The following is a 24,276-nucleotide window of genomic DNA, read 5'->3' on the forward strand; positions in this document are numbered from 1 at the left end:
AGTTTTGCCAGATATTATACAGTGCTCTAAAGAGAGATACCTGAATCATACTACACAAGTAGTTGAAAATAAAACACAAGATAGCACCTTCTAATCTACAACATATATTCCAAAAATAAACACTGCTTCAAGACAAGAAAAGACCGGACTGCAACTATTATAAGGCAACTGTGCATCTTAAGTATCAGCAGCTGAGCTTGCTGCCTCGTCACTCAAACGGTTTGATCACCTTATGATGAGAAGAGTAACTAGCTGTGCGCAGGAACTATGTCTTATTCAAAATAAACTATTACAAAAGATAAGCTCATTTTTTCAAGGAGGTCTTATTAAAATTTCCAAATGTGTCAACTGTAAATAAGCGAGCAGTACAGTATTTCTGACCTCAATGAAAGAGAGTAACAGTTTTGAGGAACTTGAATGTCTCATATGTTTTGTGTTTCAACGAATTGTTGTTCACTTGCAAATCATTATACTGGTTTAGTGAAGTGTCTTCAAAAAACACATGCCTGAAAAACCCCATTACTTTTATTTTATTTTGCAGGGTTTGGACTTAAAATCAAAAAAGAACTCTGGAATTTCTATACAATTATTGTGATTCAAAAAACACAAGAAAATTTGATCGTTGAAGACATAGCAATTACCCTATTAAATAGGCTATAAGCAATCACCTTATTAAATAGGCTATACCCTTTAAATAGGCTGTAAGAACCTATTGTTCTTAGGTAGCCTTCTCAGTTTTCCTAGTTTACTAAGATAAAGTGCTTAAATATATGACATGTTAATTTCTCAAAATATAGTTAATGTCCTTTTCCATCTGCTAGAAAAGTAGCACTGTGAGCTGTAGGCAATCCAGGCGACTCTTGGAATGCATTGAGGATAGCTTCTTAAGCCAGGTAATAGACAGCCTCACCTGAGAGGATGCGATACCAGACCTGTTGGTCACCAACACAAGTGAGCTAATTGGTGACAAGATGGGAGGCAGTCTGTGCTGCAGTGATCATGCACTGGTGGAGTTCGCAGACCTGAGGGATACGGGTCAGGTGAAGAATAAAGTCAGGACCCTGAATTTTAGGAAAACAAACTTCTAGCTGTTCAAGGAGTCAGTCAATGGGACCCCCTGGGAAACTGCCCTCAGGGACAAAGGGGCAGAACAGAGCTGGCAGATCTTTATGGACGCTTTCCATAGAGCACAAGAGCTCTCGATCCCTGGGTGTAAGAAATCAAGAAAGGAAGGCAAGAGTCCAACATGGCTGAGTCAAGACCTGCTGGTCAAACTAAAGGGCAAGAAAGAGATGCATAGGCAGTGGAAGCAGGGACAGGTATCCTGGAAAGAGTATAGGGACGCTGCCCGGTTGAGTAGAGATGGGGTCAGAAAGGCCAAGGTACAGCTGGAGCTGAACTTGGCAAGGGACGCAAATAATAAGAAGGGCTTCTACAGGTACGGCAGCCATAAAAGGAAGATCAAAGAAAGCATACTCCCCCTGATGAACAGGACTGGCAAACTGGTAACAATAGATAAGGAGAAAGCTGAAGTGTACTCAACAACTTTTTTGCCTCAGTCTTCACTGGCGACCTCTCTTCCCACACTTATCAAGTGGCTGGGAGCGAAGTCCTTCCCATTGTAAGAGAAGATCACATTCATGACCATCTGAGGAAGCTGAACATAGAGAAGTCTATGGGACCTGACAATATACATCCCAGGGTCCTGAGGGAATTGGCTGATGTAGTTGCCAAACCACTCTCCATGATATTTGAGAAGTCATGGCTGTCAGGTGAGGTCCCCAGTGACTGGAAAAAGGGAAACACTGCAGCCATTTTTTAAAAAGGTAGAAAGCAGGACCCTGAGAACAACCAACCTGTCAGCCTCACCTCTGTGCCTGGGAAGATCATGGAACAGATCCTCCTAGAAGCTATGCTAAGGCACATGGAGGTCCAGGAGGTGATTCTAGACAGCCAGCATGGCTTCGCCAAGGGCAAGTCCTGCCTCACCAACCTCGTGGCCTTCTATGATGGAGTGACTACATCAGCGGGCAAGAGAAGAGCTATGGGTGTTGTCTATGCGGACTTCTGTACGGCCTTTGACACAGTTCTCCACAACATCCTTCTCTCTAAATTGGAGAGATACAGATTTGATAGGTGGACTGTTCAGTGGATGAGGAATTGCTTGGATGGTCACATCCAGAGAGTAGTGATCAATGGCTCAATGTCCAGGTGCAGATCCATGACAAGTGGTGTCCCTTGTGGGTCCATATTGGGAGCAGTACTGTTTAATATCTTCATCAAAAACAGTGGGATCAAGTGTCCTCTCAGTAAGTTTGCTGATGACACCAAGCTGAGTGGTGCGGTTGAGAAGCCTGAGGGATGGGATGCCATCTAGAGAGAGCTGGACAAGTTTGAGAAGTGGGCCCATGTGAACCTCTTGAGGGTCAAAAAGGCCAAGTGCAAGGTCATGCACCTGGGTCCAGGCAACTCCCAGCATCAATACAGGCTGAGGGATGAAGGGACTGGGAACAGTCCTGAGGAGAAGGACTGGATGAAAAGCTGGCCGTGAGCCGGCAATGTGCGCTCGCAGACCAGAATGCCAAACACAACACAAGCTGTATCAAAAGGAGTGTGGCCAGCAGGTCGAGGGAGGTGATTCTGCCCCTCTGCTCTGCTCTAGTGAGACCCAACCTGGGGTGCTGAACCCATCTCCAGAGCCCTCAGCACAGAAAAGACATGGACCTGTTGGAGCTAGGTCAGAGGTGGGCCACAAAAATGATCACAGGAAAGGAACACCTCTCCTATGAAGACAGGCTGAAAGTTGGGGTTGTTCAGCATGGAGAAGAGAAGGCTCTGGGGACATCTTATCGTGGCCTTTCGGTACTTATAAGTCCCCTTAAAGAAAGAAGGTGACAGACCTTCCAATAGGGCCTGCTGCAATAGGACAAGGGGTAATGGTTTTAAACTAAAAGAGGGTAGATTTAGACTAGATACAAGGAAGAAAATTTTTACAATGAGGGTGGTGGAACACTGGAACAGGTTGCCCAGAGAGGTGGCAGATGTCCCAACCCTGGAAACATTCAAGGTCAGGTTGGACAGGGCTCTAAGCAACCTGAATTAATTGAAGATGTCCCTGCTCATTGCAGGGGGAGTTGGACTAGATGACCTTTAAAGGTCCCTTCCAATCCAAATTATTCTATGATTCTATGAAAGCATCCACTGTTTTGAAATTACAAACTATGTATTCCCAGATTCAGGTGAAAGGAAAGATGACAAGAAATGCCTGTTCTTATGCTCTGTATCACTTCATCACAATTCACTGCAGAATGTCTGTAACTGCCAATACCTGAGAAGAGTAGAAATTATCAGCTGCAGGACTTTGCAGCATTCCCAGACCTATTTAAAATTCAAGATAAATTAAGGTAAGATAGTACAGTATATGTACCTTTTCATAGTCACTAACTAGAAAGTGCTTGTTATTTCTTTCACTCAGATCTTCCAATACAATGTGAAGTTTGACCTTTCTTTCACAAGAGCATCTCACAGTCAGCTTTCCATTGCACATTTTTAACTCTTTCTAATTAATCTTACCAACATTAGCTCCTGTACTGCAGCATCTAAACCAATTCACATAAAAGCCTAATAGAAAGGTTAGGATTTTTTGAGACTGTTTCAATTAACTTCTGAGTTCAGCAGAATAACATCTATCACAACTACTTATATACATATCTTAAAGATAATCTCAGTAGTGTGGAATTCACTTATCAAGAAAGCTTTGCAAAATTGGTGCATGTTTTGAAATTTAGATTTAGGATGTGCCTCTCCTCTTTAGCTACACTTTCATTACACATCAGATGGACCAAAAACCACCTTTAGATCTGCCTCTTAAAGAAACAAAAAGGCAATGTAAATTAGGATTTAATCCATGGCCTGCATCTATTAATTCTATAGCTAACTCTTTGAAAGACCAGCTATGTGACCTTGCATAAATCACTTAAACTTTCTCTGTTTTCTTTTTAATGTATGAAGCAAGGATTATGATTACTATGCTGTATCCCTTTGTTCCTCAGAGAAAATCCATTGGGATTAATTAGTTAATGTTTGAAAATTACTCCAAAAGTAAACATGCTAGATTATTTGCATTGTAGAAACCTTCATTTTAAAAGTTTATCATTTTTTCTTCTACATGATTTTTCCCTAATTTTATGAGTTAAAATAAATTTTTATGGCTTGTTAAAAAAGCAGGGCAGTGGGAAGAAAGACAGAGAAAACTATGGAGCTGTTGTTAGCCTTCCCTCAGCTTTTTTTTTTTTTCACAATTCCAACGAACCATTTCAGCCATTTTATTAACTTCTTCTTTGTTAGAACATCAAGGCAGTGAGGGGGGAATGCATTCAACTTTCTCTTTACAGATATTCATAACGTTCAAGCCTTGGTGATCTGAAAAGCACTTCTGTGCTAAAAGTTCCACAAATCCTGTGGACTTTCCGCTGCATAATATTTTGGCTTATACATCTAACCAACGTGATACAGTGACAGATGGCTACTATGGATGGCCTGAATGATCCAGGTGATTGATCAAGACGACAAAGAATTTTGTCTTGTTCACTGGCAGAAAACAAGAACAGAAACTTCCAGTACAAACATTTGTTAGGTGGTTTGAAACTAATACATATGCAAGATACTAATATGCACATATAAGCTACTAAGTAGATTATTAAAGTACTATTTGCATTTTCACTCTCGAAGACTTACATAATGCTTCATAAACAAGCTCAAGTTGTGCCAAACTCAGAAGCCTTTGAAGCATTCACCTCTATTAATTATGTTCTCTTCAGACTCACTTACTTAAGGCAGCTGGATCCCTAGCTGCCTTGATTCATGTAGAAATTAGATGAAGCAGATCTATAGCTGAAAAAAGGACTATCTAATATGTCTAAACATCAAATAAACCAATTAAGTCATTTAGGGTTGGCAGCATTTTCCTCATACACTTGAGGAAAATGCTGGGCGAAAAGCCAATTTTAAGGTGATGCTTTGTAGAAAAAGATTGACAAATGGGAGAAGAAAGTATGCTCTAAACAGACAGCAGCATGTTGAACTCGCTTTTTTAAACGAGGTCAAAATTTGTATCTCAATGTCTGCAATAAAGTATCACCCTCAGAACAGACGTATTACTTTGTTCATATTGCTATATTAGGTATTATAAACAAACTGTGACTGGGTGCCACACAAAGAGGAATGTTGTTATCCCCTCTGGAAAAAAAAAAAAAGTGGGTTTTGACATTGACGTATAATTAACTAATGCAATGGTGGTTATTGTTCCAAATATGTATTACCTTTGCATGATCAATGCGAACAGAAAGTTCTTTAGATGCAAATCCACCAAAAATCAGGCTATGTATGGCTCCTATTCTTGCACAAGCCAGCATACAGTACACTGTCTGCGGAATCATGGGCATGTAGATGACGACACGATCTCCTTTCTTCACACCGTGTTTGACCATGACATCAGCTAACTTGGAGACCTGTACTGACAAAACATTCACAACATATTAACAGTTTCTCCAGATCTGCTGTTGCCCCATAAAAAAAAACTTTCACACAATCAATAGACAGAGGACATTAAGAAGACAAGCCAGTACGATACGGAAAGTTGAAGAGCAATGCAATCCAGGTTCAATAAATATATGACAATTTCCTTTTTGCAAAAAAGTGTACTTTTTTTTTTTTGTAAAATAAGAACAGGCTGAAGCTAATTATTTTCCACATTAGAGTTAAAAAATCAATAGCAATGTTTTGCAAATTTTTGCATGACACTAACTACTCATTCTTTTATCCAGATAACTGCTTATATTTCTCAATTTTAGATTTTGAGAATGGATGTAAACAGGACATTTTATCACAGAAATTATGTCCTAAATAGCTAAGTTTGAAACACAAATTAGTATTTTCTCTACTACAGAGTTGTAAACTTCTCAGAATCTGAGACAAGAAATCTTACACATTGAACCAGATGTAAACACAAATTCAGAGAGAAACATGTTTAGATTTAAGAAGTCATTTTTCCTCTCATTTTCAGATTTTCATTTTTGGTGTGCTGAATCCTGAAGACAGATTGTGTGCATGGCAGCAAAGGACTGGAACTCAAGAAATGTGCATCAATGTCAGCCATCAGTATCACCATGAGAAAATATTTATTATGTCAACAGTGTACAGCATTCTGTCACAAAACTATTACTGATTGTTTCATTAGTATACCAGGAAGGACAATTTACCGCACAGTAAGTTCTGTTAGAGTGAGCATGGGAGCCTGTGACAAGCACTGTGCACTTGTCCTGACATGCTTCTTGCAGCATGGAAATGCAGCATCTTCCGAAGGAAAAGCAAATAATTAATTCCCCAAGAGCAAGTGAATGAACTCAGCTGTCAGAGGTTTCTCAAGTTCCGGAGTCTGACAGCTGTGTAACACTCAGTATCTGAACCTGCTCACTGCCTTTAAATTTTTCAATTGAACGTCAGTGTGTCTCTAATGTATAAGTAACAGAGGTAAAATTGCATGCCACTGTGCACAAAACATAGGCTAACAGGTTAACAGGAAAAACTGTAGACTAAGAAGAAATAAAGTAGACTAATAAGCTACTGGCAAACAAGATGGAACTAGAAACACCCCAGGAAGTCATGGGCTGGCATGCTCCATAAGCATAACTACATGCCAGTCAGACATAACAAGAACAGGAGCTTTGTTTGCAATAGTTTTACATTGGTGGTAAGACTAAAAAGTTAAATTCTTTAGGATGTTCTTGGGATATCTGAAGACAGATAAATCTAAGTTCAGGACAAAGGAGTTGCTCTGTCTTACAGGGGAACTCTTCTTACCTCCTCTTACCTTGCCATTCACTAAAAAATACTACAATATCATAAGAAGTTTAACATTGTAATTTCTTTCACTATCAATGTAACATGAATCTACTTATATATGAATTTCTCACATCTTACCTGTACTGCATTATTCCTTATTGATTCATTGTACCACATAAATAAGGTTTCAAGTAAAATTTAGTCTCGTGAAAGACTTTTCCTCAGGTGCTATCAGACTGGAGAGAAAGGAAAGGGGAGAAAAATTCCTGAGAGCATCAGGGGGATGTTGCCTGTAGAACAGAAAATACCCAAGCTTCTGAAGCAGTCAGAGATGTTTGCAGTGACCCAGAAAATAATGCAAGCAAGGGGAGCAGCCTAGGCCAATGATACACATTGTACAAGCAGGACAGGAGGGAAGGTCCATCTTTCTCAAGGATGAGCTAGTCAGAAGGGTAGATTTTCTTTGAAATGTTTTACTGTCATTTTTATTATTCATCAAATTTGAGTTCTCTCCATTTAAAGAACTCCCTAATTCTACTTGCAACCACTGTTGCTTTCCAAGATTCCTAGACATTAGGCTCTTTCTTTTACGGTCATATTCAGAAAACTTGGGGCAATTACATCAAATCCTAGAAGCCTATCTGATACTGGAGAGGATAATATAGTATTATTCACTGCTTCTCTCTTCAGTGGGAACACATGTTCAGACTTTCAGCAACCTGAGACAGTAACATCCAGAAGCTCCAGATGCATCTGACCTGTGCTTGCATTAAATACATAGCTCATCCACAATCAAACTATGCCTATTTCTATGCTTCTGCCTGAGAATTTAAGAAAATGGAAACATAGAATCTCCAAGCATGCATGCTTGCATCAGAAGATAAAAGTATAGCTTCCATTTTTTATAAACATAGCAAAAATCCCTGCTGTTATTTTCAGCCACAAGAGAGAATATGTTTATAAGGCAGTCATCACCATACCAAGCTGAAAACTCACACAAACTAAGGTACATGTATGATTTATTTGTAACAGACCTTTTATATTAAATGTTACTGATCATCAAAAGAAAATATCTTTAATTCTAGACCTATTAGTACCTATCAATACTCTATGAAACTGACATACGCTATCAAAACCCAACAAAAATCAACAAGGCATGGACATGTACATAACTAGAATTTATTGCCATGCCACTGGCACTTAGAGTCATTTCTACATAGGATTAGTGAAAATAATTGTAAGTAAGGATAACTCTATTTCCAATGGTAAATTCCTTTTCTATACTTCCTACTCTGAAAACATTAAAATCTACATAGTCATTACAGAGCTAACATCACCTTACCTCAAAGAATTGAGAGAACTAATCCTTATCTTTGCTGCTTGTTACACTCTCAAGCAGAGTATTGACAAAAAGGACAGCGGCAATGAAAACAATACTTAATGAGTAATTTTATAGTCAGTGTTAAGTGTGGATAGTAGACAATGAGTAGTTAAACACAATAGATGAGTATTATTATTCATTATTTTATATTATTAATAATGGTGAAAAAGGCAATGTTTGTGCACTAAAGGAAAAAGCCATCATTTAAAGATTATAATTAGTAATTCTGTAATAGAAGACTCCTAGTGCCTGTATACACACTACATAACTTTGGTATTTGGCTGTAGGAGGGAAATAGTGAAGAGATCTGCATGTACTTAAGTAATTTTCATTGAAACCTATCACAGGTAAATTGTACTTAAAGCAGAATATACACAGTACGCTGCAGGCAGGAACCACGTCTTCCATGCAAACACAGTACTCACTTGTCCGCACTTAACCTCCCCACCCTAGAGAGCTTAATGTCACCGAAGACAATAACCAGTATAACACAAGTATCTATGATTTTCCTTATGCCTTTTCCCGCATCTTTCTGACAACCAGGGAGCATTTGGACTACATAATAAAACACTGTCTCTATCTGCAATTATTTGGACGACTAAGGAACATCATAAAGCAGGTTCACATTGCCCTTAAGATTGATGTGGAAACCCTGAACCACCCAAGCAATCAATCACTCTAAAAAGGAGGGGGGAAGAGTGAGTAGTGACATTTCATTAAATTGTTAAAAGCCATGAAACCTTCCACTTTGTTACAGTGTGTTGTCATTTATGGTTTACATTAAGACAGCATGCTTTATCACTCAAGATTTTACAGTTGCTATTTTCCTACCAGCATGCTATTTCTCTGCTTTTCTTCAAAGTTTAAGATTGCTCTATCACTTTAATATGTTTGACACTTCAGTAATAAAATCACTTGAGACCAAGTGATATAATAAGAAACTGAAGTAGGCTTTCAGCGTTGAAGATCTGGGCTTAAATTACACTTCTATCAAATGCAAGCCCCCAGTGAGCATGGCTTTATTTTTACCCAGCCACCAAACAAATGCTACATCAGTATTAGCAGTTCAGGTTTGGAGAAGTACTGCAGTTCTGAAGTAAATCACCTGGCTGTCCCTAGTAGTTACAAAAAGCAGTTTTGGTCCATGCCAAAAGAATTTTTCTTAGAAGATACTAAAACAGAAATTCCACTCAAAATGCTCAAAAGAGGAATTTCAAACCTTCCTGTGATGAACAATGACTGGGTCTCACCAGTGTCCAGTCCTTCAATGCAAGCTAAACACAAAAGGATTCTTCAAATATCAAGAGCTCCTGAAACATCCTAAAGTGCATCTCATGGTGTAAAAAGAGCCAATCTCATGCACGTAGTCCTCTAAAGCAAAAGCCGCAAGTCGCCCTAGCTCTTCAGCTTCTCCACTGTGTTATTACTTCAAGACTACTAAAGAAAGTACTCCTTCCTACTCCCCCCCACCCCTTGATCAGCCTCTTCACTCTTCTATCACTCTTCTTAATTATTGTTTCCTCCTTTTCCTACTGCTGCAAAAGCTTCTCGAGCAGATGCACCACCCTATTGCTAATGTCAAGCCTCCTACCAAGTGGGACAGGACTGACAAGTGGTGCTGCATTCATTTCAAATAGATGAAGACCATGTTCTTGAGGAGATGGGAAACCCGTGCTTCATAGGTGGCACAGTGCGTGTGCCACTACGACAGAGATCTTGAACAGATCTTCAGGGGAGGGAAGAGCATTCCACCAAGCCCATTGCTCATCCACAGACATCCAAGGACATCCACAGGCATCCAAGGACATCCACAGGCATCCAAGGACATCCACGCCCTTAGTACCAGAATCAGCAATCCCGGAACACAGTCTAGGGAAAAGCATGGCAATGGTGCTGCACATGTCTCATGGCTGCAACCCCCAGAGGATCCCCGTGAGACACACCTTGGCCCACACCATGCCACGGCAGGCAATGGGAACTGCAAAACTACTGGTCTGGATGCCCACCTGAGTAAGTGTGTGTAATCTTTTCCTGTGCATGTATTGAGCATATGTTTAGGAGGTTTCTGGTAGAATTAGGGCACTGGTGCAGAGCTGTGGAAAGGTGGTGTAAGTCTCTGGATTTACTGTGAGAGCTGCTAGAGCTTGAGAGATGATTCCCCAGGGGGCTGTGAGCTGTGAGGGAAGTTCTGTGGAGGAGCAAGCTCCGTCAGAGACCGCTTGCCCCGTCCCAGCTCTGCCTGTGTGCCAGGCATAGTCCTGGCAACCGCATAAATTGTGGATATGGCATGCCTTGATCCCACAGCCCCCCTAGGCTCCTGCACAAAACCCCAGCCATGCTGTCTCAAATGCAGCGTATAAAGGTGGTGGTAGTGGTGCTGGTATGCTCTTCCACAAATGACAAGAAAAAACATAAATCAGGATGCTTTATATTTCTTTCTCATACAGCCAGACAGCTGCTGAGATGGCAGTTAGTTGCAGTTATTTTTCCTTTCCTCTTTCAGATGCCAAGAAGTTCCTTGGATTGAGAGAAAGCTGGGGATTTTTGGGAAGTGCCATTTTTCTTCCTGCTTTGGGAGATCAGCTGCAGCCTGTGTGTCTTCAAGGAGGAACTGAGATGAGATGGGGATTCTGTAATACTTATCAGCTTGTCATGGATCTAACGTTTGATCAGAAGTGATGCCACAGCATTCACTCCACAGAAGAGATGGGTTCCAGACAAGCATTTGCCTCAGGAGGAATTTCTAGCACTTGTGAGGGACAGTTCATAGTGTCCTGCACAACTCCTACAGTATTTAGGTTCCCCTAAAAGGCCACTATTTGGACAACATCCACTTAGAGTGGGGGAAGAAGTCAAACAGTAGTGAGACAGATGAAGAGTCAGCATGGCACTTCCTAAAGGAACCACAAGGAAGCAAAGATTTGTGGGATAACTACGTTGAAATGGCTTTGAAGTGAGCTATGACACATTCGGTCCAAAGGGTGAAACAAAACCTAGTCCAAAGTAAAACTCACAAACCACATAAAGTGGAAATGTCAGGAGGCTCAGCAGTTAATTCAGCATGGCTTCTCTTCACTCATCTGCCCAAGCTGCTCCAAATTATACATTACTGTAGGCATCGCTGACGTTGACATGCTGCAGTATAACTATTTTCAGTCAGGGGAGATCAAGTTCCAGCTGTTTCTTCAGACTTTTACAGTGTCATTTGGAAGTCTTTTGTGCGGAATATGAAAAACACAAGACACCACTCTATAAATTCCTGACAAGTCTCATCCTTTAAAGAATACTAATATTGATATTTTTGAAGAGCTATCCCAGTGACATTGCAGTTAAATCTTTCTAGGACATGCATTGAAGAATATCATTTGAGATTTAAATAAGATAAGGAAAAGCAGCATTAAAAAAGAAACCTAATACATAGTTTTATCAAGATAATGTTGCTTTACCAGACAAACAGTTGGGTTGTCAATCTCAGTAGGATTTTCTGTCTGTACTCTAGTTTTGATTCTAAAGCGATTCTGAGAAAAAATATCTTGAAATAAAAGTCACTATTTCTAGCTAAGAAAGAATTATTTTTCAAGGAAGAAGACAAAGAAAGACGATGGAGTAAAGCATGAAGAATGAGGAAGACTATTAGAAACAGAACAACCTGGGTGATACCTCAGTTGTGTACAGGAGATATGAGCAGAGCAAGACAGATACACACATAAATCCAAACTGACAATGGCTAATGGCTAATAGCTATTTCAGAAGTAGATGTTTTTAGGGTGGGTAATTATGGAAAAAACCTTCCTACTGAAGAAATTAGACCCCCACCAATTGTTAATAACCTGAAGCCCTTCCTCCTCGTCCGTATTTTTATAACATTCAATGGTCTTGAAGGCTTGGGGGGGGGTTAGTTTTTACTAATCCCATCACATTATTGCACTCAGAAATTATTTATTATGGCACTGAATTCAACATGTGAACTGTGCATTGTTATTGAAAAGAATCACAGAGAGTAATCATACTGCTTTTCTGTTCACAATCTGTCAAGAGTCAACAACTGCAAATAATATGACTCTCAAATTCATGAGATTTCATTTTAGCAAGTGAGACATTCTAAAGAATACACCTAGTGATGTAAACAGAAGGGTTTTTTCACCTACCCAACAACCTTTGCCTTAACCTGAAAACAGTAGCATTTTCCAACACAATCAGAAAATTTGGTTTTAAATGAACAGAAGCCATTGCTCTTTATTTCTTCTGAGTATCTTTATATTACCCTGACACTACACAAATTCACTAATATCTCTAACAGAATTTGTGTCTCCCTTATCTTTTGCTACCATCTCACTGGTAGAGAATTAGAGAATCTCCCATACTCAAAACTTTCACTTATATCCCCATTTCACTGGCTTCAGTTCAATATTGTAATCCTCATTTAAAGGCCTGTAACAGGCAACAGTAAAGAAAAAAATCCCATCAGTACATTCTGGAAGACTGTTATGTCTTAAATTTGCCAAATTCCTCCTCTCTGCATTTGGCAGATTTAATCTGTAACAACATATAATTAACACACTTAAAATGCAACTCTATGCACTACGTACAACTTCACTTTAAATAGCTGTAATTCTCAAGACTTTCCAAGTATGAAGGAAGTATAGTTGTACAGAATATCAACACAAACTGATCTTGCCATTATTTACATCAATAAAGAATTGCTGAAATTGTCCTGCAATCCTTCTATTCCAGTTCTGCCCAAAAAAAAAAACCAACCAAAAAACGTTTCCCACAGGTTGGGCACTGAACATCCACAAGCTTCCAACATTTCTCTCAATTATTTGTAGTTTAGTTAACATTAAAACTGCAGCATTACTATAGCTCTTAGATCCGAAGAGCAGTGCAACAAGTGAAAAGGACAAAGACAATTTGAAAACAATGGGCTTCCTGAGTACACAGCTCAAGCTACCCCACTCTCCCTAAGGAGCTACATCATCTCCAACCAAGCACCTATGTCATTTTTTTCATCCTTACCATGACTTTGATCCTGGAACAAATGATCCAACCTGCTACAAAATTCTGCATCTTCTCACCGTGTGACCCACAGTTATCCTACGTAACTTCTGCTGAATCCATTTACACATTCCTCTTTTATCACCAAAAGCCAGAAAGAAATCCACCGCTTCAAGAGCTGATCTTTTGTAGAGACATTTTGAACAGGCAGTCTCTGCTACGACACCCTCATTACACTATCAACTTATTGGCCAGACAGACCTTCATTGGACTAAACATTCGTTGGACGTGGACACTCAAAACGACAATCTGCACCACAGATACACACTGTCGGGCTATTTTAAATTAGGAAAGGAACTAAGGAAAGAAGGCAAAAGGCTTCTTTCCCCACCAGGAGGTTCATCAGCTTCGGTCATTTGTCTGATCTGTACTCATACTGATTTATACTGGAACATGCAGAGCGCTGAAAGTCTATTTCAATATGACAGGATATAGTACTTCTAGCTTACACTGAGCAGACTGAGAACACAGTGACGACATGATGGAGGGCTGTGAGCCAAACATCATCACCCACGCTCCACAGTGGTATGGTAGGCCTTTTCGCGAAGTCTCTCCTAGACCCTACAGGATCTATGACACAAAATACACCAGCCCATGTCTTTCTCATTTTCAGCAAATGTCTTTGTGAATACCTTTGTTATCGGGTGTCCAATATTTACCAGGTAAACCCAGTTAAAATTATTCCACAGAATGGACTAGACAGCTTCAACATACAAGACATCTCAAATCCTGCCTTTCACTTACATTCCCTTTTGATTAAGGAGAAGAGGAAACTATAGAATCTAAAAGCAGTATTTAGATAGGACTCAGCTACCAGCAAGATTATCATAAACTTCTGAACGCGTTCTGCTACATACCCCCAGAAAACTTAAACCAGTTCTTCCATTCAGTTTGGTAATGCAGCTGAAAGAGGAAATGTGGAGGAGAGGATGCATATGTCAGTTAGTAAAACTTCCTCATTCTGCACAAATCAGCCGTATCCTAAAACATTTAATACGCTTACAGAGAATACAGAGACACAAACCTAGGAGGCTTAATATCAGCATCAAGCTTAAAAAGCAAAACTTTCCAAGTGCTTTGCAGAGAAAATTCTACAAAGTCCACTTAAGATAATTTACATTAGAACGTTGTATTACATCATTAAAATAAAACAAGTATGTATTTTTATATGTGTATATATATTTATTTAATATATATTTTTCATATATTATGTGTATATTATATTTATATGACATGACATAAAATTGTATATATAAAATTATAATTTTATATATAAAATATAGTACATATATATAAAATACATATATAAAAGAATAGATAAAATTAGATAAGGAGCTGGGACCTTTTAAAGTCTCCTAATTTCTTAAAACATTGAAGCTAGTTGTTCTAGCTCCAGCATACTGTACAGTAACTTCTAAGTTCTACTTTGGTCTTGGTAAATCAACTGAAAACTGGTGAGGAGTAAATGTTTTCTATATTTCCCTTAAAAGGTAGAGTGCAGTACAGGTTTATCATGTTTTGTGGCTGTACGACTTCTCTTTTCTTGCAACAGTGGAATAAAACCCTCACAAACTGAATTACTCATTTCACATTTTAAACCGAAGGTTCGCATTGCTCCAGCCACTAGGTGTGTATCTGAAGTAGAGTGAGTGCGTTCCATTCATTGTAATGCATCTTGCACATTGAAATACATTAAGGAAGAATACGAGTCTGACTCCAACATTTCTTTGTGCTCAGTGTTAAGTGCAACGGCTACATATAACTGGAAGAAAAGAGCCAGTGTGAGGACAAACCACCAGCTGACAGCTGTGAGAGCAGAGAACCTTGAATGGGGCAGACTGCAAGCACCCACGGTGGCACCAACCCGGGGCCGGGCACTGAGTAAATCTGAAAGGGCTAATGCAGAACTGGGTATTCGTGACCCCAGCTGGGGATAAGCTGCCTCAGCTGATGGGGGAGTCGAAATCCACAGACCTACCAGACAGAAAATTAGTGTGGGGCCACCAGCCCCCCCACTACAGCCTACATCCGGGCAGATGATGCAGCTCTCTTTAGAGCCGCTCCCTGGCAAATTTCACTTGTTTTTACACTCGATGTGCAGCAATAGCCAAGGTATGCATCTGCATTTCTCCTGGAACTGTATTTTTGTTCATCATAGCAACTGCCAAGGGACTTGACATACTTTGGTTTACCTTTAAACATGAAATAAGAACTGCTGGGGGGAAAAAGAGAAATCCAATAGAGAAAAGTTCAAAATTTAATCAACCAGGAAAAAATTATTAAACTGCAGAAGAAAAAAAGAAGAATTAGAGGAAAATCAAAATCTCTTCGATGCAGTATAATCAGGTACAGATATTGAAGCATATAAATCAATACTGAACACAGCAAAAGGAATAAACTAGCAAGGTTTCTACCTTTCTAGTATCTACCTGCTGTGCAATATTTACTGCCCATTTTCAATGACAAGTTATTCTCAAACATACCTGTTCAAGAAGTTCCTTATATGTTATTTTCTCTTTGGTATTTGTTACAGGACTGTCATAAATAATGGCAATTTGGTCTCCTCGTCCATTCTCAACATGACGATCTACAGCGTTGTAACAGATATTCAGCTCTCCACCTACAAACCTAAAAAAGAAGTTGGAAATACATAACATGCAGCCTTCCAAACTATTAATGCTATTTTTTTGCATAATTTTTTTTTTAAGGAATGAGAGCATTCAATTCAAATATAGCTCATAAAACATTATACTCCATTCAGGAAGTCATTTTTTAATCTATAACCTCACGATTTACTCAAAAAGCTAAATAAGACTATTAGTGAAAATAGTGGAAGTACTGTACTTTAATTTATGTAACTGAGAATCCGCTAAATTTGGTCTTGATTTAACTTTGCATCAATCATTCTGATTTTCATAGCTAAGGTTTCACAGAAAAAGCATACATTCACATAAAATAATCTGATATAATGAAAATGCGTTATTACACTACTTTGTATTAGCATGCACACATACATTTTTTAAGAACAGGTTCAGGACTCAAAATATTCTTATTCATCCCTTGGCAATAACGATTAAGTGTACAAGCATCTGTATCTAAATGAAACTGATCCCAACGGTTATAAAACATTATAAATTTGACATTCATAATGCATCTGACATTACTGTGTTTTACACCAGTGACTTAAAATCCTCTGTAAAGCAATGTGAGTCATAGCCTCTTCAACAACCAGACATTTACAGGAAATTCTCATCTTCTAATTAAAGAAAAACACTTCACAAACTCAGGTTTCATTTTTATTGTCATTTTACACAAAAAAGAAAAAGAAAATTCAAGTGTGGCATTATCTTCATGTAAGAAAATACAGAAGGCACCAAATACAAAGATGGCTCTACTAACTGAAAGATGACACAGAATCTAAAAACTACAGTTCACTCTAAGTAATGCTCTTTGTGTTTGCTTTTCTATGGGTACATATGTCTCTACAGCAAAAATCACAGAATCACAGAATGCAACACACAGGAAAAAAAAACCACTTGCGAGTTTCCAAAAAGTTCTTTGGGGACACTCACTGTGATAATGTGATAGTTATACTGTAATTAGAAATAACAACAGATCATGTAAAGTAACCCACTACTACTTAAAAAATTATTTCCTTCTTCACATTTCCTGTCTAGTAAAGAACTACTCAAAATCAGGATATCTGATATATTATTCATACAGCCGTATGGACAGGTGCCATGGCATAGTATTATTGTCAAAGAATGGCAATTATTAAAACAAAAGCAGTTAGGATATTAAGTATGCAGCAACCTTACTGTGACTCTTTTACAATACCATTAATAAGGAGAAAGTAGGGGACCAAGAAAGCAACAAAACATTCTATACTACAAACCCCTTCCCATAAAAGAACAACTGTGTGAACAATAAAGGATTGGGAATTGTTTCATGTAATATAGAGAAACTCTGTATTACTGTCATAAAAGTTGGGTAGGATTCAGGTCATCCATTGATTTTTGTATCAAATCACTGTGGGATGATATGAGCAAGGGAACAAGAGAGCACAGTACCTGGGCTGCTATGTGTAACCACTGAAGAATGGTCAAAACATCAGCAAGTACCAGAGCTTGGATTCTTCTAAAGATACATGGGAACATCAACACTGCCACACATATTTTTAACAATCACTTGCGAACAAGTATGTGAAAAAAATGTGACTGCAAGTTGAAACAAATATCAAGACTATCTCATTGTGATGAGAGCTTTGCTACCCCATGTCGAAGGAGGGTGGCTCTTATGGGATCAGAGAAGCAGAGATGCACCTACCGTGACCACAACCGCAAGACTTCCACTTCTCTACTGTCACCCAAGGACATGCTCAAATACCTCATTCTGGCCGACAAATAAAAGCTGCCTGGCTTTGAAAAGCTGCCCTGTGCTGCTGCAAACTTCTGTTGATGCAGTGATTCCCAAGGAGATGAATACCCATGAGGAACTTTGATTTGCTTGAATAAGCTTTACTTAGAAATAAGACAGCAGCATGAAACCAGGACCCAGTTTTGGAATAAGGACATGAATGAGATGCTCCTATTTAAGACAGAGGTCTAGAATCAAAAAGAAAATATTCCAACAGACTGCAGAAATATCAGAGGTGGATCTGCAGGATGTTTGTAAGAGCTTGCCAGTAAATCTTGCCATAATAAGCAAGACTGTAAAATGCTAATGTGTTGCTAAGTAGACAATTATCTCAATGCGGCTTACCAACTGAGCCCAAGTCTAAAGACTCTTACTTTAGGCTGTGTTCCTAAATTAATAATATTCAACAAATGGAGCAGAGGAAGATTAAAACAAATAAAAAGAGTAAACAGTAACAACTCTGATACATAAAAAATGGAATTTGGTTCACTAGCAGTCTCTTTGAAGACTTCATCTGCCTTCCACTGGTGCTTTCCATAGAGGGAAAAAAAATGACAGGGTTTTTCCTGTCAAAAATCACAGCAGAATTTAAAACTGGTTATAATATCGAAACATCTTGCTTCACAGCAACATGTTAAAACAGTAATTCTGACAATATGTACCTATCCTTTTAATGAGTCTTTTTTCTTGTACATCCATGAAAGCAGCAGCCTTTGATAATCCACATTATGCATACCTTACCGCTAATAAGGCTTTTTTTTTAATAATTTGAGTGTGGTTAGCCACATTAGGACACCCTTGAGCCTCTTTAAAGATGTCTACAGCAGTCACCTAGGAATTACTGCCTCTTCATGACTGGAGCTCAGCACCACCCATCTCACCCTGGCCCTGAGGTCTCACAGAGTTTCAGTTATTTCACAAACAGGAATCTGAAGCACATGTGCTTACATCTTTAACCATACCTTAACATGACTACTCTGTTAACCTTCTAGGGGTACAAGTAAAAGAGGGCACGAAAACACTCATCTTCTGTTCATACTTTTGGCAAGTCAGTAAGTTAGGTCTTCCAAAGCAGGACTACCATTACATACAGCTTAATATCTACCATCTACAGCCTGGAAATTTTTTTTAGTGCATTCAGTACTTTTTTCGATGTGACAAGAGTCTACTTGCTATTAATGAAATAAGTACAGTACTGAAGAAGACAACACATAATTATCTCTTAATTCACTTCACTCAAATATTCAAAAGTTATGCTTTCATTTCCAACACTATCTGCTATCTTAAGAATCAAAGTAGCTGTATTCAGAGATACTTTTTAGTCTGCATTCAATGGCTTAGAAGGAAAGACAATTAAGAATTAAAAAAAAGAAAGAAGGTAAAGGTTCTGAATAAAGCTGGCACGTATGCAAAAGAAAAAATACATTAAAATTATTTTGCACCATAACTGTAAAAAAAGCATATTGCTAAAACACTTTCATGCCACGCAGGGTACATATACTTCTCCAAGCTGAGTTCCCAGGAATCAGATGGATTTTTTTTAAATCTTTCTAGTTGAAGTGAGAACAGAAGCTGAATAAACTGTTAGACAAAACCACAACAATATTAGATATTTTGAAATAATATTATATTAATTGAACCAGCCACATTTTTTAAAAGTGTAAGCAACATTTGAATAGCAATCTGTGCAACATTACTACAGTTCAAAGGTGATTTTATATTGTGCTTATGTCTTTGAATCAGAGAGAAAACATAACTTGCAAAATTGCCCTCTGCCTACATGCATTAGGAAAAATTGTTTCTATAATTTCTAAAGAAATACTTGCTTAATCTTTCTAGCTGGGATTACACAAGATCCCAAAATAATCTGTTCAAGTGTTTCTCTACCTTTAGCATTAAAAAGATTTTTCTTTCTAACGCCTAAAATCTACATCTTCCTTCTTGCAATTTAAGACTTCTAGTTTTGACCTCTTCAAAGCCAACTCAGAGAACAGTTTTGCCTTCAATTTTGTAGCCAAATTCTCTGTAGCCAAATTTTATGTCTTTTAAAACTCCTTTTTGGCTTCTACACCAAACAATTCTAATTCCTTCATCCTTTTCTTGACCAATCATGCTTTTTTGCTCATTATTTTTGATGTGCGCAAAACCAGATGATGTTTTGTGCCATACCAGCCACTGATGCGGGTTAGAACAGTCAATGATACCTGGGATTACTGCTTCAACAGAACAGCCAGGGGATGGTGACACTGGTCACATACCTTTCTGAAATAATTTTGCAAGCCACTGACATAACACTGGTGTTTCCAATGGAAAAGACTAAAGGAAACACACTAGGGTATGCTGCACACTTCTTTCATGCTCTTACAGTATTTAGAGAGGACGAAACGCCATTTGCCTTATAGCTACATTTTAAATACATTAACCACCTCCCTCAACTTCTTCAACTGAAGTAAATGAGACCAGAAAAGATATGAAAAGTAAGTCTCACTTTTGACAACCAAAACCAAACATACTGAAAATAAATGGATATTTATTAATTGACCTAATAATATGTCTCTGAAACGGGAGATAAATTACAACTCAAGAAACACATAGATGAACTTCTTAAAAGTATTTTTAAGCTCTCCATAAACTGCTTCCAAGGTAAATCTCTGAGCTAGAACTACATGACATCCTTGTCACTAAATTGGAGAGACATGGATTTAGCAGATAGACCACTTGCTGGATAAGGAATTGACTGGATGGCCACACTCAAAGAGTTGTGGTCAATGGCTCAATGTCCAAGTGGAAGCCAGTGACAAGTGGTGTTCCTCAGGGATCAGTATTGGGACCAGTGCCGTTCAACATCTTTGTCAGCGACATGGACAGTCACTGTGCACCCTCAGCAGGTTTGCTGATGACATCAAGCTGTGTGGCATGGTCAACATGCTGGAGGGAAGGGATGCCATCCAGAAGGATCTGGACAGGCTTGAGAGGTGGGCCCATGCAAACCTCATGAAGTTCAACCAAGCCAAGTGCAACGTCCTGCACCTAGGACGTGGCAATCCCAGGCACAAATACAGACTGGGCAGAGAATGGCTTGAGATCAGCCCTCAGGAGAAGGACCTGGGGATGTTGGTTGATGAGAACTCAACATGAGCCGGCAATGTGCCCTCACAGCTCAGAAAGCCACCGTATCCTGGGCTGCATCAAGAGAAGCGTGGCCAGCAGATTGAGGGAGGTGATTCTGCCCCTCTACTCCAACTGGAGTACTGCGTCCAGCTCTGAGGCCCCCAACATAAGGACATGGACCTGTTGGAGCAAGTCCAGAAGAGGGTCACGGAGATGATCAGAGGGTTGGAGCACCTCTCCTACAAAGACAGGCTGAGAGAGTTGGGGTTGTTCAGCCTGGAGAAGAGAAGGGAGATCTTATAGTGGCCTTCCAGTACTTAAAGGGGGCCTACAGGAAAGACAAGGAGGGACTCTTTATCAGGGAGTGTAGTGACAGGACGAGGGGTAATGGTTCTAAGCTGAAAGAGGGGAGATTTAGATTAGATATTAGGAAGAAATTCTTTACTGTGAGGGTGGTGAAGCACTGGAACAGGTTGCCCGGAAAAGCTGTGGATGCCCCATCCCTGGAAGTGTTCAGGGCCAGGCTGGATGGGGCTTTGAGCAACCTGGTCTAGTGGGAGGTGTCCCTGCCCATGGCAGGGGGGTTGGAAGTCAATGATCTTTAAGGTCCCTTCCAACCCAAACCATTCTACGATTCTGTGTCCTCTTAAAGAGCCTCCTGTATCCTTTCTCTCTCTCTTATATTCAGTCTTTTCCTCAAAGAACTTATCTATGTGTGATCCTGCCAAGCACACTGAATGCTGGCAACCATCTGGTACTTCAGAGGCATTAGAGTACTACACTAGTATCACATACAGTCTGTTATCACTTACGGTGAACATAAATAAAAAATAAAAAAAATAAAATAAAATTCCATGTTGCACATTAAGACATTAAAGAGGATTACACAAATTTGAATCACTTAATGTTTTGTTATCCACAGCAGACCAAGAGATACCTGACATCCAAACAATAATTATGGCCTGGTGTTAAGTCTTCAGAGACTTGCATCTTCACATAATCCCACAGAATCACAGGCTGTCTGTGGTTGGAAGGGACCTCTGGAGGGCACCTGATCCAATGCCCCTGCTCAAGCAGGTCCACCTAGAGCCAGTAGGCCAGGACCATATCCAGATAGCTTCTGAACATCTCCAAGGACAGAGAGTCCACAACTAACTCCGTGCCAGTCCTCAGTCACTCTCTAAGAAAGAGCCTCCTGTGTTTGTGTCCATTGCCTCTTGTCCTGTCACTGGGCACCACTGAGAAGAGCCTGGATCTTCTCACCCTCCCTTCAGCTATTTGCCCGCATAAATGAGAGAATTTCAACCTGTGGCAATCTGCAGCCACAGAGGGAAAAAGATGCAAGAGAGACATGAGGCCAGAAAAGACCCCTGACTTCAGCCCATGAAACTTTATCCCTGTTCTAAGACCAAACAACTTCCATCTGAGAAGTCACAACGCTTTATTACATTCAGCAAGCAAGCTTATCATGCTCAACAAATCAAACCGCAATTGTTTGACAGAATCTGATAGCAAAACCATGCTCACTAGCATGTACTACACTCATTTACTAGTTCTTAAAAAGTAACCGTTGTATTGACTTCTTCACTATTATGCTCAGAAATACCAGAACCAGTGAGCTTTACTGGTCTTTAATTATGCAGGCAATCCTACTTGCCCTTTTTGAAAAGTACCATGACCTAGGAATGAAGGTCAGTGGACCACTGGTCCTCCTGTCCATCCATTTTAGTACTTCTGACTGTTACACAGCCAGACTGACTTGAAGAGATTTATCCTGGTGTTGTTTAACATTCAGCTTAAGACATGTAAACAATTTTCACTACTAGAGGTGCCAAGCTAACATCAGACACCAATAAGAAAGCAGTCTGCTGGTTCTGTATCTCTTCATTCAGGCAGATTTAAGAGTGATTAATATTTATAATTATATTTTGAGAATGTTTAGCATTTTTAAATTAAAATCAAATCAGAAAAATATAAAAATGGCAAAGAACACCCATGTACCAAAGAAGACCCCCATCCTGCATTGCCTTTTGTACCCTGTATCAGCTTTTCCTTGAGAAAGGAGCATGATGTAAACTTGCTGAAGAAGAGGTGACAGTGGCCAACACAAAGTTCTAACAGGTAAATTGCCTTTGAGAAAGTACTGAAAATCCTACCCAGTAATTTACAAGAAAGATATCACATTCTGTCTTAGGGCAGTTTGTCATTGACCACATGTATATATACATTACAATGCCAATGCTTTTGCCAAACATTGCCTTAACCACATCCTTTAAATTATGAGCTATTTAGACAGTTTATCAGATTAAAGAATCCTGAAAGCTGCTGTTTACATGTTTTCATACACGTACCTCCCCTGGCACCTGATGCCTATCCTGTCCCCAAGCCAGGCCCAAAAAGTGGTTGGATGGAGGAGCATCAGGCGCACACCCCCGTGTCACCCAGACGTGCAGGGACATCACACCCACACAGGTGACACAGGCTAACTCCCCTCTCACCCCAGCACACCCTGCTTTTAATCATAAGGCTTAACCGAGTGTAATCATTAAACCCCTCCATGCTCTGCAGCCATCTCCTCCATCACCGCCCCCCTGCTGACCACTCCAAATACGTGCTGGGCCGCTTTTGTGTGTTAATCGGGCCACCCCCCCACACCCAGCACACCTCCAGCCTCTCGGCAGGCAGCTCTCCCCGTTACAGCTGGACTGGGCCCGCCCGGCCCCGGCCCCCCCGCCGCCCCGGGGGGGACACCGGCAGACTCACCAGGAGGCGCTCCCCGGGCCGCCCCTCTCCAGGGTGCGGGCCCAGGGCTTGTACCACTGGATCTGCTCGGCGGCTGCTCCCCAGACCTTCTCGGGCTCCGCCACGGAGGTCCTGAAAACCTCCTCGTACTCGCCCAGCGCCCGGGAGGAGGCGGCGCGGCCCGGGAAAGGGCCCCCCGCGTAGGGCCGCCCCGGCCGCCGCCAGGCCCCGCCGCCCCCCCGGCCCGCCGCCCCGACAAGTTTTGGCAGCGCCGGCAGCCTGCCCAGGAAACCCATTTTCCGCGGCCTTCAAGGGAGAGGAGCCGCACGTTAAGGCTCCGAAAAGCCCTCGGACGGCACAAGAGGGAGCCGCGGCGGCGGCAGCTCCCCGGGGCACGGCGGGGCTGCCCCCACGGCGGGCCGAACCGCCCCCGCCCCGCGCTCCGGCGCTGCCCCCGGACGCGGGCTTTGCTCGCCAGGAGTCGGCGGAGAGCGGAAGCGGCTGGGAGAAAGGCAGAGAGCCTCGCCTCAGCCGGGGCCGGGTCAAGGACCGGGGCCGGGGCCGGGGCTGGAGCCGCGCCGAACCGGGGGCGGGCGGGCGAGCGGCGGCCGCTGTTGCGCCCCGTGGAGGCGCCGGAGGGCCGGGGCGGGCGGCCCTGTCAGCGGCTGGCCGCGACCCACGGCGGAGAGAGGAGGCTGAGAAAGGAGAAACCGGGAATCTGAGACTGT

At 40.8% G+C, this 24,276-nt stretch overlaps 1 protein-coding gene across 1 annotated transcript in view; it reads right to left on the reverse strand.

The window, feature by feature from the left end:
- The window catches only part of ACSS3 (acyl-CoA synthetase short chain family member 3), a 91,209-nt gene extending 67,365 nt beyond the window's left edge, over window positions 1–23,844 (reverse strand). Inside the window, exons 1-3 of the mRNA XM_074168486.1 lie at window positions 23,570–23,844; window positions 15,763–15,907; window positions 5,322–5,510 (exon numbers count right to left, since the gene is read on the reverse strand). Of these exons, the coding sequence (XP_074024587.1) occupies window positions 5,322–5,510; window positions 15,763–15,907; window positions 23,570–23,844 (609 nt within the window). The remainder of the gene's footprint in view (window positions 1–5,321; window positions 5,511–15,762; window positions 15,908–23,569) is intronic.
- Between the last annotated feature and the right edge of the window lie 432 nt (window positions 23,845–24,276).

Source organism: Numenius arquata, chromosome 2, assembly GCF_964106895.1.
Source record: "Numenius arquata chromosome 2, bNumArq3.hap1.1, whole genome shotgun sequence".
In the NCBI taxonomy this organism is placed as follows: Eukaryota; Metazoa; Chordata; class Aves; order Charadriiformes; family Scolopacidae; genus Numenius; species Numenius arquata.